The 16,686-nt window shown below is 41.5% G+C and overlaps 1 protein-coding gene across 1 annotated transcript; it reads right to left on the minus strand.

Moving 5' to 3' along the window:
- Window positions 1-14,778: 14,778 nt before the first annotated feature.
- On the minus strand, window positions 14,779-16,659 carry KCNJ11 (potassium inwardly-rectifying channel, subfamily J, member 11). Its single transcript, XM_010563838.1, has one exon. The coding sequence runs from the start codon at window positions 16,657-16,659 to the stop codon at window positions 15,457-15,459; it is 1,203 nt and encodes a 400-aa protein (XP_010562140.1). The 3' UTR covers window positions 14,779-15,456.
- Window positions 16,660-16,686: the final 27 nt, after the last annotated feature.

The raw sequence follows: 16,686 nt of genomic DNA on the forward strand, positions 1-16,686 counted from the left end.
CTACAATAGTTTTATAATTCTTAGTATAAATACCCTCTTTCTATGCGTTTTATTTTTTAGCAAGGAAAGAGGAAAATTAAATGCTGTAAATGTTCACTTATTTGTGTTCACTGAGTATTAAAAAATTATCAGGAACTTACTTAATAAATCACATAAGCTATTCATAGTCTAAATAAGTATCTGTATTTTAACTTTCTGCTGTGTTTGCAATACTCAGACAAGAAAAATAACCAGCCTGTCATCTGTCCTGATGCGTAGATTTAGTTCAATCTACAGGTAATTACAGTATCATCAGAATAGTCTTTATTAATTTATCTATTATTTACAGGTCCCAAGTTGCATTTTAGTTGGCTCAGTCTCTGGATTAACAGCTGCCTGTCTTTTGTTTGGACTGATTGCTTTCCTGTACATTAAGCACCATAAACCACATAAGTGGTTTCAAGCGTCTAAGTTTCTATTTTGATTGTATTACAATTTCTACACTGAAAACTGTTTTTGCAAATGATTTTATTCTAAGGCTAATAGGAGGGATGAGCAGCTGGCACTGGAGTACTCACCGCTATTGTGATCTTTAGCCACTGCTCCCAAAAGCAACACTCACATGCTTTTGTTTCTATTTGCTTAAAAGCAATGTTTTCTTTTGGTACTTTGGTGGGTGCAGGCAGGCTGGAGATTGCTAACTCATCTGTGCTGTTGGGTGGCACCACAGACCGGCGCTGCCTGGGTTCGGGTTGGATCCCGTGACTGTCTGACTGCCCACACGGCACCAGCCTCATGGAGGGCTGGGGATCACCCGTCCACATCGTATCCGTTTGGTCTCTGCCAGTTTATATGTGCTTTGTCGGAGCTCCTCTTTCAGTCTAGACATGTCCTAAATGTTTCAGATGTCTCTCGGGCCCCTCAGGACAAAGCCAGGGTTGCACCAGTGTTGCACCAAGTACGCACACAGCATTTTTAAAAATTTGTTTAAAAAAAAATTTTTTAAAATTGTAACAGTAGTTATGAAATAGGCAAAATATGGTGCTGGAATTAGATGTGGTACATTCACATACTGCCACAAGGGACTAACTGAAAAGACGCGGTTTGACTCCGAAAGTGGCTTAATATCATCCTGCTCGTGCCTGATGCACGTGTCATCAGTAGAACTTCAAAGAGGTAACTCCCAACTGCTTGGCAATATGGTTTCTTCATTACTAAAAAGAAACAGTGACAAACTTCTGCATCTAAATCACCCTTTTGCAAACAAATTCACACAGAAGAAACTTGGGAGGCTGGCTAGCTGTAGCTGACTCTGCAGTCACAAATCTGGCAACAGTGGTGGACTAAACATTATTTAAATAATTGCAGCTCTTCAGTCAAGAGAATTTAACCATGTTTTAAGCAATAAAGCAACAAAATATTTTTATGCACCACCACAGTATAGTATCTAAGCCTTTGTAAAGTGAGGAACTAACTCGTGTTTATGAGTTGAAAAAAATAAAAGCTAACTCAAGCTTATTTGAAGCAGCCATTTGCACCATGTAAATGCAGCTCGCTTCTCACATAGCTGTTCTCCCTGGGGCACGGCTCCTCAACGCTGCCCAGAAGCTGGCTGCAGTCTGTCCAACACCTGGGGCAAGCTCCTGGGGCAGCTCCCACCACTGGCTTCCCAGCACTCCCACAGCTGGAGAGGGAGGACATCATCTGCCCACTGCTGGCAAGGAAGGGGCAAAGCCGCCCTGCGATGCAGAGGGCAGCCTCCCGCCACATCTGCAGGGTAGCAGAGAAGATCTTCCTGGCGCAGCATCGCCTGCCTGGACGGAGGCAAGGGAGAAGCAAGCCACGTACCATCCCAAGCCCCTCCTGCTAGCAAGCATACTGCTGACTGGATGTAGTTCATGCAGGAGAGAGAGAACAATTAGTGTTCATTTCTTTTTCTTGTTCTTTTTAATTTAACGTGCATCTAGAAGCAAACGTATCCCTTTTTTCCTTACAGTTCCTCAAAAAATGAAGCATTTGGAAGAAGCTGTTTTGAATCACCAGACTGTGGGCTTTCATCCCAAACCATTAATACTAAACTTTTTATCTGAAGTATCTACAAGAGACAAAGGTACAAATTTTCTTCTGGAGTAATGTGCAATGTAATGCACAATGTAACGTTGCAAGACAAGAGAAAGCAATTCTGCTAAAGGACCGGATGGATCTGAAAGCTTTTCAGTTTCAGGTGCACGTAGAAGAGAACAGCACTTCCATGGCTCCACGCACTGTTCATGTTTCTCCAAGTTTATGAGAGCATGACAGGGCAGAGCTTCCCATCAAAACCACTTATGATGCTCTTAAGTGGCATTTTCTTGAGTGGACAATGCCACTGACTGTCATAGGTAAGCAAACTGCTTTGCCATGCAGTGAGGGTATGGTTTAATTTCTGGAAGACAGTAGCTGTCTGGATTTACAGTTGGTAGGGCTATGGTTGGTGTTAAAATGGATAATTTTTCAAAGCAAGTGTCCACCTTAGGACTCCCAGATTTTCAACTCACTGTCACAAGGATGGGTGTTCTTTGTCTCCAGTGCTGTGGCAGCCATTTCTTCTAACCCAGACACCCTCACATGAATATACAGTTATTCCTATGGCCTCACACAGAATTGCTCTTAGTAATACTACATATTTTCTCCAGATAGCTGTCTTAACCACTACTCTCAGTTCTCCAACAGCTGGTCATTTCCCTCACAGGCCCTCAGGAACTATGAGGTTGCAAAGCATTTCCCTAGATCTTAAGATGTCTGGAAACCATTTCCCCAGAGAAGGCACATTCTCTTCACAGAAGGCAGCTTAATCTCTCAAACTCTGTTGGTCATAGTCACTGAATCTCTCTAACTGGGGAAACAAATACCCTTCAAACACATCTTTGGTTTTTCTTCAGAGCTGCATAGGGTGCAACTGTGAAGCTCATCCTTCCCCAACCCTTGTCTTTTTGCCTGTGTTATGGGCTTCCAGCATGGGTTTCTCTGGGGGCCATGATGCTCAGTATCTTGGGGAGGGGGAAACCCCCAATCAGTACCTTGCAGTGCTGTATCGTATCTTGATAAAATTTAAAGAAATCCGATTATTTGCTTTTTATCCCTACCAGCACTGGATGCAGTGCAATGTTTAATGGACATGCCAACTGCTGTGGAGTCATTCACTTTAACTTGCAGAGCCAGTTCCTTCTTTCCTGAAGGAATTAAACTCTTTAGGTATAAAGATGATGAGTTGCTCTCAGAAGGATCCTTCACAGATGCTGAAGTTAAAAACAAAGGGTCTCTTGCTCATGGAGACAAAAACGTAATGCAAAGAAAACCAAATTCCATTTACACAACCACGGAGTGCAGTTCACTGCTGACATCATTACACATTTCAAAGAGTGCTACAAGGAAATTCTATTCTCTCAGTTTACAAGGTGACTTTTTTATCCTGTGTTCTTTGGGCAGCATGTTTATGCTTTCCTCTTTGTTCCACTTGAAAACATCTGGAGAGGACATACTGCCTTTAAACCTGTGTTAGCTCTGCCATAAGTCAGACTCACTCAGAGTCTGCTCTGGAGTGAGATGAGAGCAGCTGGGTCCTGGACATCCAGCTTTATATCCATAGACATGCCAGAAGTAGAGAGTTTTGAGAGGGCTGAATCTAAGGAGCAACAAAGGACTGCTCCTGATAAGATTTCACAGGCTTTGTCGTGAACTGTCTTAATGAAGTATTAAAAAATGAAAAAAAAAAAAAATCCCACTCAGATCTGATTGTTTGTCCCAATGTGAGACACCTACATAGCACTGCACTTGCAAACCAATGCATGCAAAAGAAAGAAAAATGTTCCAGATATAGATCTAAATCTAGCTTGAGGTCTAGATTCAGCTTGAGAAACAGAGCTAGCCTGAGAATTTCAAAGTGTCCACAGCATCTGTATTCCTGCCTACCCTACTGGAAACCAGGGAGCCTAATCCATTGAGCAGACTTGACGGTCTCTATCTCTTAAAAGGTTTCAAGAAACTCTTACATAAAAAAAAGAAAAAAGGGAAAGAATAACTCTTGAAGTTTGTGAAGTATTTTCCTGAGGAAGTATTTTTTAATAGGATGACACTGACACTTTACAAGAAAGTAAACAGATTGTTCCTCCTGCAGCAGGGAAACCACTCATACTCCATAATTCACCACCTTTTAAATTGTACTGGCGTAGCTGTTTTGGTGACCGTGAGAAGGACTAGGAAGAAGCTGAGAACTTCATAAGCCAGGGAAAATATTATAAAATATGTAATTACATGTTACATTTGTTATAGAAGCCCTGTAGCTGGACAAGTGCTAAATTATAAGTACATTTTCATATCCAGAGGCCTAGGCGTTCATTGTGTTTAAGCTGTCAAAAGAATATTATTTCTCATACTTACCGTATTCCTTACTGAGACCAGATCCCTCTTGCTTCCTGTATAAATAACCAAATATAGGCTATAAAGAGCTAAATAATCAAGTTTCTTTCATCTTTTTCACATCTTTATCTGCTTATCTAGCATTAGCAAATACTATATCATCTCTCTGTGTCTGTGTGTGTGTAGAGTCAGTGATTTCTGCTGTGAAGAGATTCAAATCCAGTGATTACTGGAGGATATAATCAAGGATAACATCAGACAAGAGCTACTGGGCCACTCAGGCAACTGCATCTACTTACAATCTGTGCTTCAGCTAACATTTACAGCTTTCAGGTTTGCCAAAAAAAAAATTGCTTTCAAAGTAATGTACAAAGCCTGGAGAAACCCATCACAAAAGAGATATTTCTAAGGCTTCCAGGTATGTATAATACATCTCTGGGTCCTTTCACTTTAAGGGCAGTACAGAGCACTACTTGATGTAACTTGAGGGGGAAAATAATTTTATTATTTCGGCTGTACAGAGTCATTTGGGACAGGAAGGTGTAACTTACAAGTCACTGTGCAAGCATGATTCAGCCCCACGAGACCCTGGCTGTAGCTTTCTATTGAATTAGTCCATGCAGCGCACCAGTACATATATTTACTTGGCATGTTATTTTTGCTAGTGAGAGTCTCTACAAAAGTTCCAACAAACTGATATAAACGAAGGTTGACTTTAACTTGGATTTTTGCTTTCCTTGAATTGTTTTATTTCAAAATGAGTGAAGAATGTTATATTCTCCACTATGAAATTTGCTAAAAGTAAAGTGGCTGGTAAAAAAATAATAATAAAAAAAAATAATTGAGTTTATGTTATCTTTAACCCAGCCATTTCACCGCCAGTTTGCTTTCCCAGAGATATCACATCTGGCAGGAGCAATTTCACTTTCCCTCTCCTCTCTCAAACACAAGATGTAATTTCTTATTTACCCTGCTGTAAAATTCTAGTGGTGAGAAAGCAATATAGATTTTAGATTTCATACTTGATGAGTGTTAGCATCAAATCCTTGTCTGGGGGTTACTTCTTAACTAGTTTGTCCTCAAACTACAGATCTTTTCTTATTTTGTAGCAAAGTAACAGAATATTTTAGTTGGTGGAAGTGATGGTGAATGGGCCAAAACCAGCCTACTCAAGACAAGTGCTTAATTGCTATCATGTTGATAGGACTCATACTTTGATCTTATTCCTGCTGCCAGAAAAAACCCCACACCCGTTAACAAAGAGCAAAATGTCTCTCTTTTAACGTATGCAGTATGACACACTGTGTATGTACGCATGGAAGTGCAGTGTCTAACTGAGTTCAGGTACAGAGCACTCAAAGAACAGCAGGCATATAATTTTTTCCTATTGCAATTCTTTATTCTGTAATAAATCACTCTTGGCTTAGTGTTCCAAGGGAATTTTACTGCAGCAGCTTTTTAATGGAAGACTTTCTCTCTTGCTTTAGCAAAGTCTCCTTTTGTCTCCAAGATAAGAGAAATTCTTACACAAACCACAGTCAATAAGACTGTCTGTCTTGAACTTTCCATATCAAATTTTGTACCCAACAACATCAAGCGTTATATGTATGTATGTATCAGAGCCAGGAACGCTAGACAGAGTTACCTGAAGCCAACCAAGTCATAAAAACTAATACTGGAGAAAATGGATTATGTTTCTATATGAGCAAACAACTGTTGTCTCCAAAGACATCTGACAATATTAAAATATTAAGGTGTGAGGTTTTTCATCCAGCAACTCAACATTGTGTAGAACAAGCCTTTCAATTCAAGCTTGCAGGTAAACTGTATTGTTTTATTATTGTTTGTTATGTCTTGGAAGTTAGTTTAAATTTGAATACTAGTTTGCAAACACTCAAGCTTCTTCTAGTGTGGCTGGATGATGGAATAAGACACCCCACAAAGTTATTAGAGGTATTGGAATCTTACCTAAAGGAGAGTATAACTTTAAGGAAGTATTTCTATATGTCAGAATAATATGGAAATTATCAGATTTTCTATCCCACAGTTATGCACCGAATGAGCTATAGCTACACTGTAAACTTTAAAAATGAACTAACAACACTCGCCCTCTATAACTCACTAAGGATCAAATCAAACCTCTCAACTAACGCTGATCAGTAATTTTTTTTATTTATTTAAGCTGTTTCAGAAAAATGAATGAAATATGACTACCGGAACACCATTTCAGTCAGGCATTCTCTGAACTGCATCCAGAATTTTTCTAATCAGTAAGAAGACATCTGTTGAATTTCGCACACTTTGGAGTAGTTTCCCTGAGAGTCAATGTGAAAACCAGTGATGACTGAATACTGAGTAATGAGAACATACTACTAAAAATGTTGTGGACTGGTATAAATCTGGCAATACTTTTTAATACAAGATTGTGGATATTTCTATGGATTTATTAACTCCCTTTATGATAGGTCAGTATAAGATTATTACTATTGTAAATAATTCTATTTCTTCCTACTTTGTAGAAGAACCTAACAGGGCTGCTAATAAACTGTTTCTAACTGCAAATCAGAGCCACACAAAACCTTTAAAGTATTAGTTTTAAAACAGAACAAAACTATAAAGGCCATTCTGATAATGTAATTCCTGAGCATGATTCTCGCCTCACCAGGCAAACATTACTGGAAGGTATGAGAAGCAACAGGATGGCTTATGCAGCAGGTGCACACCCCTCTATCTCCTACAGGACCCTCGGTTTGGGATCAGCAATGTGTGCGTAGAAGGGGAAGAAATGGGCGGGATGTATACTGCCAACCACCACCAAAGAAGTTGTCCCCAAATTCATGCTAGTAGTTGTTAAACGAAGACCTTTTTCTGATAAGGAAGTCACCTGAAGAAGGCAGTAAGGGATCTCTGGCGATCCAGCCAGAGGTTAACAGAGATACAGAGAAGGTTTTTGAGCACACAGCAGTTTCATATTGAGCCTGCTCAAGGCCAAGCCCAAACAAGGGGAATAAGAAGGCAGGGAATCTTATACTCATACTAGTCTCTTCAGGTAGTTATTTAATGTTACGGGACGTTACTGAAAAGTGAAAACTACAGTTTTAATAGTAGAACACAAACCACTCAGCCAACATGACACATTTATGGAGTGGCTTTGGTGCCAAGACCTTTATTCTCTTCTCTCTGAAAAAATAAAATCAAACATTCTCATCCATCTAGCCGAGAAGCAGTTACCACTTGGAAGATAAAGTGCATTACTGCGCATCCAAAGGCTAACGTGGATGTGACACATCAGTGCTGTGTATCTGGAAGGAACAGAAACAGGGTGAGTTTAGTTACCTGGTTTAAGGGACTATTCCCAACTGAGGAAGAAGTAGAAAATAAAGACTATGAGGATGGATCTGGTTTCACCTCCTGTGTAACTAGGAAAACAGAAAAGCAGAATGAAGAATGTAGGATCAGATGTGAGATTTCTACTGAAGATGAAACTTTTGAGGAAACCTACATTTTAAAGCTTGATTGAGCTCCACTTAACAAAGGAAATGGACTCTCTACAGCAAAGACAGATCTGCACGTAACAGTAGAAACACTTGTGATACCATTGAAATTTCTTGAATGGTAGTACTGTAACTGAAGAGTTCTGACTGCAGGTCACAGGGCTATGGCATGCTGTGGAACTTTTTGTTTATTTTTTTTCCTTAAACAGATGCTGTTCAAGAACACAACAGAAGTGACATACTTTTCAGGCTATGTACAGTAATGAACATAGTAAGTAGAAAAAAAAAAATCAAATACAGGAATAACAACTATGCCACAATTAAGAAAAGGAAACATGAAGGAACAACCTTTCAAACTGAATGATCAAATATGACTATCAAATGCATCCATTTAGTAAAGCAGTTTGATTCTAAGTGTAAAGATTTCAGCTATGGATGTCCAGACAACACCTGGTAGAAGAAAAACTGTGAGAAAATAATGGCTACTTCCTACAGAGACATTTCTAAACATAGATACTGCCTTTGGAAAAATATCTGTTTACTGCCTATAATTCTACATGAATTCTCAGCAAGCACGAGCTTTCTCCATGGCTGGTGAAGCCAGGCATTAGTTCTTTAAAATCAAGCCACCATCATGTATTCAGTGATCAGCACACCCACAGAGCGCTAGTCATCTTCTAAAACCTCACTGGGGACAGCTGCATAGGGTAGCTTCTTTACCCTCAGGGTCAAAATTTGCCGTCATTTTATGTAAGAAAGCTGCTCTCTGGGCACTCTGCTCCAACAAAATCCATACATTTTGCAAGAAGAACACTCCAGTCTTCCTGGTCATCTCACTGCTCTTCTCCACCCATCCCATGAAAGAAGCATTATCTTGCTAACTTTTTTTCTCAAGTTTTAAAGCTAAAGTAGAGCTAACAACGCTGGAAAAATGCATCTGGGGCAAAGGCAGGGTGTGGAAGATATTGTTCCCATTACCTGTATGCACTCACCAGGAGACTGCAAGAACTTAGAATCATAGTCATTTAGGTTGGAAAAGATCTTTAAGATCATCGAGTCCAACTGTAAACCCAACACTGCCAAGAACACCACTAAACATATCCCTAAGCACCACATCTACCCGTCTTTTAAATACCTCCAAGGATGGTGACTCAACCACTTCCCTGGCCAGCCTGTTCCAATGCTTGATAACCCTTTTGGTGAAGAAATTTTTCCTAATATCCAATCTAAACCTCCCCTAGTGTAACTTGGGGCCATTTCCTCTTGTCCTAACGCTTGTTACTTGGGAAAAGAGACCAGCACCCACCTCGCTACAGCCTCTTTTCAGGTACTTGACAAACAGGGCAAGCTGATCTCAGAACACAACATAAACATTCAAATCACTCAAATACTTCAGTATATAGGATTATACAATATGCACAGGGCCATATTCTCTCATGTTAGAAAAAAGGAAATAAAACAAGATTTTTATTCACAAGGCACAGGAAGAAGTTCCCAGGAGATACTGAACCAGAAGGAGACTTTTAACATAGAACACTGGGAACAGCATCACTGTTGTAGCAAAGGCACTGTCAGGGACTACTTGAGTCAGCTTCCCACCCCATTAACCTAATAGTGCCCAACCCTAAGTGGGAAATCCTGGTGCTAATGAACTTCCTAGCAAGCTCTCTTGGATTTAAAGACCCAGGATTGAACATGGGGGCCTTACTTGAAGCTCACTGAAGTCAAGGGCTTCTGCTGCTGGCATGGATGCTTGCTGTCAATCTCTGTGCCTCAGCTCTGCTCCGGAATAACATTATTAAGATTATAACAACAACAATGCTATTTATACACTGTGCCTATCCTCTCTTGGGCAGAGAAAACATAAATGCAAAACAGTAAGAGGTATTTGCCACTTAAAATAGCAAATAAACAAGGAACAGTCAGGGAAGGAAAACGGTGGCTCCCACCACCTGCTGTAGCATGTGGCAGCCCTACTCCCAGCTCAGAGCCTCACCACCCTCATGGCAGCAGGGGCAGAGGAACTGGATGGGATGCTTGATGCCTCCTGCCAGGGCAGGCCCCAGCTCCTGTGAGGGGAGGAAAGAGGAGACATGTTCCTCTGTGGGGCCACCATCACAAAGATATCTGCTCCCCCTCCAGTTCAGATGGGATCGATTATTTAAGGCTGCTCAGCTTTGCAGTAAGGGAGCTGGTTAGGAAACCTCTCATAGACTTGCCATCTGCATTTAAACTCAGTCAGTCAGGTGCAAAGGTTGACAGGGGCAAGTGGTGAAGAGGGGCTGCAGGTTTTGATTTTTTTTTAAATTACTTTTAAACTGAGTCATTCCCCTGTGATGATTCTTTAAAGTCACACTATGTATTAAAATAGGGGTGTAAGCCAGAAAAACATGCAGCATACCATCCTCTGTAGGCATCCAGTAGTGCCAAGACCAGGATGGAGGCAGCGGTATCTGCAGCCTCTCAAGAATGTCTTCTGCTCTTTTAATAGTTCTCCTTGGGGGGGTGTGGAGGTTTGTATCACGTATCTTTCTCCTGTTGCTGAATCAAAAATAGTACACTGAGTCATTTGTTACAGGCAGTTAGACAGTCACCAGCCACATTGAGCACACATCCCACCACACGCTCTGGTCCAGCTTACCCAAGGCCTCCTTCACAGAAGGGTCTTCTCACCTCAAACAGCAGCTTTGCTTGAGTAGGGTCTGCAGTGCCGATTAAATCCCTCTTTCTGCTGCAGCACATGCTTTCAGCAGGTTGGCAGATTACATTCTTTGATCCAAAAATCCACTGAAATGGGTGGGAATTTTTCTGCTGCCTTCCAGGAACCTTGGGTCAGGGCTGTTGGGTTTGAGATGTCCACCTTGGAATGGGGCAGCTGGCCCTGGATGAATGCAGGGCCACACGGGAACACGCACTGCAAGGAGCATTGACCCTGCCCATTTTTAGTGGCAACACCAGTATGACTTTGAGCATGAGGAGAGAGAAAAGTGTAACCAGGGAGCCTAAAATGCAGTGATTTCGAACCTTCTTCTCTTCTCCCTCAACCCTAACCTGAAGACCTAAATTACTTTCCGTTCCACAAGGACCTGCAAAATGAACAACAGGGAATAATCTGTGGTAGTTTATTAATATCCAGGTCCTAAGAATAGATATTTCCATGCTTTGTACAAAGAATCACTGTGAAAGTTGCAAGCTTGGCAATTTCACAGAGGGTTTTGGTTTTTTAATATCTATTTTATTTTTGTATTTTATTTCCCGAACCACTCTTGTGCTTTATCCCAAATCAAAACAATCTGTGCTACGAGACCTACAATAACTACCTTTAGGGGTGACCAATGTATAAAGAAAGAGTGGAAGAATAAGAAAAACATGAAGGAAAAAATTCAGCTTTCAAAGAACTATTACTTATTCATCAGATTGATATTATTAACTATTAATAAATAACTAACCACAAGAATCAGGTGCCACAAAGCCGTCTTAACACTGCTTCCAACAGGGCTCTGTTGTGACTTGTACCTTGCTCAACACGCAGCAATATTTACCCACTAGATTGAGCAATGCTGATCATGGCCAGTCTGCAGTCTCACTTTACAGGGCAGACTGAATTTTGACATTGACCCCATTGCTAATCTATGCTAGCATGTAAACCTTGGCCTTGTTAAAGACTTTTATACCAGCCTCTCACATCTGCTTTTTAGGTCTCTGATCTTTCATCTCTGCATCATCACATGTTTGCTGGTGTGAAGGACTTAAAAAGAAAATAGTTTATTACTTCTTGACATTGTCTTTCCACTGTGTCACTTGTGGATTTTAAATGTATTTATTTTGTTTCCCTGACCCTCTTCTGCCTTAATATGCAGCCTCTTGAGTTCACTTCTGGTTTTTATCTATTTTATAAGGACATTGTCCTACTGAAGTACACTGCTATAATACTATACTTACCATGTGCCTTGGGGGATAAAGAGACGAAGTCAGACCTTGTTATACTCTAATTTTGTATACGTATGTCACTTGATTTCATTCGGAAACACAACATGAAACTGATACGCCTGGTAGCTATGGTTTCACCAGCAGTCACTACAAGTATTTTAAAACTATGGCATATATAACATAAGTGTTCTCCAACCTCTGTTTCTGATTAATAAGCTCTGTGATCCTCCTGTCCATCCAAACAGCTTAACAAACTCCAGTTCGACTGCACCAAACAGTGTGAACTATGAATATAAACTGATAACAGTCTCCAGACTCTGAAGCGCATGAAAGGCAATTCCCATGGACACAGTTGGTTCTGCCACACCCTGAACTCAGCAGTGGGTCACTACAAAACCTACAGCTTCCCACTTCTTGTGTCCATGCCCTCCCCTCTCAGGGCAAGCTCTGAGCATGTAGCCTCCAGCTTCCCTCACACTGGTTTCTGTGCAGAGGACATGTGGAGAGGTAGTGGCAGTGGGAGCCACTGCGCACTCCCCCCAGCTGCTCGGCAGGATCCCAGCTGCAATACCACCTACCAAAAAGGAGATGTAGGCCGAGAGAGAAAGTTCAAAAGCCCACTCACTTTGGACTTCAACTATGGAAAATGCAGTGTTTGCTCATTGCTAAGAATGAGGACTTTTCTATGTCAAATGATAGCACTGACGCCTTCTTCAGAACCTTCCTACAGAGAATGGGGGCAGTCCACAGAAGTACAACTTCAAGAACAATTTCAGGTATTTGTGTTCCCACATACTTTGTAAATGACAAAATGAAAGGATCCTCACAAAGAAGTAATATCCCTAGTACAAAATAAACATACTTCTTATTCTTTGCTCTGCCCCTGAAATGCTTCTGAATATTTTAAATGGTGAAAGAACAGAAGGATTTAAAATTACAATCCTGAGATTCAAAATCACCAACACTTTGACCAAAATAATTCACTATGGTGATTTTTACAGTACAAACCCTGCCTTCCTCATAATATTATGATGCCTATTTATTGCAAGACTTCAGAAAATTAGGCAGACTCTTGTCAAAGAAGTGACATAAAAGGTAGTCCTGAAAGCAGCCCAGTGAACACAAGCTGTTGCCTCCCATCTTTCCCCTCCCATCTCACAGTGAACAAAGAGAATTTTCTACCTCTCTGTAGCACAGATTTCCCTGCGGGAAAAAGAGGCTTGCATCAGTTCCTGAAAACAGTTGCATGGTAGTGCTGCTGAAACTCCTTCACATTTAGGTCAAATCTTAAAAAAAGCTTTAAAACGCTACCAGAGCTGAAGAGGTTTTATGCGAGAACCATTGAAATAAGGCACTAAGGAGACTATGGGGAAGCCAACGATTTCAAGTCACTGGACAGCTAACTCTGGTATTTTGTCTATGACTCTTGTAAGAATAGAGCAGTGGTATTGTGACAAGTGATAAAGAACAATGAACTTCCAAAGGAACAAAAGTGTCTAGGAAATGCAAATAGCTGTCCTGTAAGTGCCCCTCTGATGGGTGATGGGAGACGGAACAGAGGCAGTAAAAGGGAAAGCTGAAAAATAATGTGACAATTAGACTCCATCTTACAGAAGAAATTTAATCACCAAAGGCATTTAATCATTCCCTATTTAAAAAAACAGGATTTTTTATGATTACAAATGTAAAATATGCCTTTCCAAATTTTCTTTGGTGACTACTTGTTAATGCTAGTTTGACTGTCTTTTCATTGTGAAACATATATCACATTTTCAGAGCTGTTCACAGAATAGTATTGGTGTATTGGGAATTTGGAAACTGAACAGGCATTTATTCTCTTAACTGGCAGTCTGATAATGCTGATACAGGTCTTCAAAAACTGAAATACACAAATATTGAAAATATAACTCCTATTTTATCATTTTAAAACAACCTTTGATTTTACCCAAACATTATTTCATTTTAATATAGATGCCTGAAAATACACTGTAGTCAATATGGAAGTTTCGTCACACTTTTGAATGAGTTTGTCATATTGTTACACTGACAAGGCATCAAAAATGTGCCATATTATTGCCAACACAAACCATTTTAGGTGTCTGTCATGAAGTACATAACACACAAGATTTGATACTAAAAGTTCCTTGAATAATGAAGTTGAAAGTAACCTGGTGCCTCTCTGCACAGCTTGGGTAACCAGGTGTTGGATCAGTTCTGTAATGCTTATTTAGGTTTTATTTCGACAACATTATCTTTTGTTTACTCGAGCGGCAGTTTGCGCTGTTCACAGCACACTGTAGTTAATACAGCTGCTATCTCCTAATAACTCTGCATAGAAATAAAATTCCTGCTGTTACTAATATCCCCAGATAGAGGATTTGCAGGAGTGTGCTAAGAGGAATTGCTCCTATTGTCTCTGTGGAACTGAGGGGGTGAACATGGCTCCTTCATGTTTGCTGGTAAATGCCAGCTCCTGAATTCATCTAAAAACCAAGGCAGACCTCAGCAGTGTAGGGAGGTCAGGATGTAAATAGAAAAGAGAATCGTTTCCTCAGCAGGAGTATGTTTTGTGACAGCATCCCAGAAGTGACCACACTGCCTTCCACATCCCTCCTTTCCCTAAGCACAAAAACCTCACCTTCTTTTACAGAAGGGAAAGGAGTGAAAGGTTCTGCCTACTGCATGCAGATACAATTTCAGCATTCAGCATTGCCCTCATTTAAAATATCTAATTCTATTTATATTCCTAGATTATCTAACAGAATTCACTCTGACCTAAGAGAGAGATTAATTTTTTTACTGGGTATCCTATTGCCATGTGGCTCTGTGTGTGTGGGGGGGGGATGTTGCTTCTCTTCATTTAGAAATTAGAATACAGAATTTTCCCTATTTATAATTAATTTCAGTTGTATACTATCTGCTACTCTTTTTAAAGGTAAAGCATTGCTTACTATCAGAAATGTACACTCCAAAAAGGTATTCCTAAATGTTTTATTTTGGAAGTGTAAAGGGTTTTAAAATAAACAAAAGTAAATATTCAAATACATTTCATATTGCATGTGGTAGGAGTGGCTCCATACAATACAATATGGATGAAGCAAATCTGGCAGTTAATTTCTTTGAGACATAGAGTACAATACATAGACACTTCCAGATCTGGTCTTGTGTCATACATAACATTGCCTGACCCTTTTGTTACCATTTAAATCCAGCCTACTTTATTAATTATTAACATTTTATTTTGCTGTATTGATTGTTCAAGTTAGGAAAAAACAGTTAAGAACTACTGACCTGAGGACACTGCAAGACCCTAAGTACTGCAATCTCTGAGGCTAAATATACATTTATTTTTTGAGAAAATATGTCATTACCTGCAGATGAATCAATGCAAAATGATCGTGCAATTAAATAGGACAGCCTGAATTGAAATTTAAAGCTGCAGACCATGATTTTCCTACTCCCAGTGCTGCTTGAAATCTCTCACACCTTTAAAAAAATATAATTAGCTTTAGATTTATCCCACAATAAATAATACCAGAACATACCTTGTGCTACCAACCTGAATTTAAAAAAAAGTAAGAGGCCACCTCAGTGTTTTGAGTTTATGAGATCTTTCAGACACAAAGCCCTAACAGAGTTTCCCAGTCAAAAGGCATCAGGAAGGCTCATCGTTTATGGTAAACTTGGGCCTTAGCTTGACAGACCTCTTCCTTATTGTGCCTTTAGGGGACAACGGCATGGTGTCCATAATGCTCTTGTCCTCCTCCAGCTGCCTAGCAGTGCAAGAAGGGGTGGGCACTTTCACCGTGTTGCCAAATTTAGAGTAGTCCACAGAGTATTGCCCATCTTCCTCTGCCACAATGGGCACAAACCTTTGGCCCCAGAGGATTTCATCCGCCAGGTAGGAGGTTCTGGCTTGAGTGGTGATGCCGGTGGTCTCCACCACCCCTTCCAAGATGACAATGATCTCCAGGTCCTCGTGGTGGTGAAGGTTCAGGGGGGAGATGTCGTAAAGGGGGCTGTTCTTGTCTATCACATGGTAGATGATGAGTGGGGAGACAAGGAAGATGCTGTTGCCCCCCACAGGGTTCTCCATCTGGATGTCAATCTGGTTGAGGGGCACCACCTCCCCCTCCAGGCTGGCGGTCTTCTTCACCACCTGCATGCGGATGGTGGCGCTGATGATCATGCTCTTCCGGAGGTCACCCACCCGTAGCATGAAGCAGAGCTTGCCCTCCCGCAGGGCGATGACTGCGTGCTTGCTGAAAATGAGGGTCTCAGCCCGGCGGTGAGCCTGCGAGGTCTTCATGAAGATGCAGCCCAGCATGATGGCGTTGATCACCAGCCCCACGATGTTCTGCACGATCAGCACCAGGATGGCGGCTGGGCACTCCTCTGTCACCATGCGTCCCCCAAAGCCGATCGTCACCTGCACCTCGATGGAGAAAAGGAAGGCGGAGGTGAAGGAGTGGATGCTGGTCACGCAGGGCACAAAGCCAGCCGGGGCCTCCGCCGCCCCCTCTCTGGGGTCGCGCTGCAGCCGCGTGCTGTGGTCCAGGTCTCCGTGGGCGAAGGCGATGAGCCACCAGACCATGCCAAAGAGCAGCCAGCTGCAGAGGAAGGACATGGTGAAGATGAGCAGCGTGTGAGGCCACTTGAGGTCCACCAGGGTGGTGAAGACGTCCTGGAGGAAGCGTCCCTGCTCCCGTATGTTTTTATGGGCCACGTTGCAGGCACCATTCTTGCCCACGAAACGCGCCCGCCGCTCCCGTGCGCGATACCGGGCATGATCCGGCACATCCTCCGCCAGCCGGGTCAGCACGTACTCCTCGGGGATGATCCCCTTCCTCGACAGCATGGCTCCCCGCCGCCACCGCCGTTCCGA

This window comes from Haliaeetus leucocephalus, unplaced genomic scaffold, assembly GCF_000737465.1.
Source record: "Haliaeetus leucocephalus isolate CR32 unplaced genomic scaffold, Haliaeetus_leucocephalus-4.0 Scaffold173, whole genome shotgun sequence".
Taxonomy (NCBI): Eukaryota; Metazoa; Chordata; class Aves; order Accipitriformes; family Accipitridae; genus Haliaeetus; species Haliaeetus leucocephalus.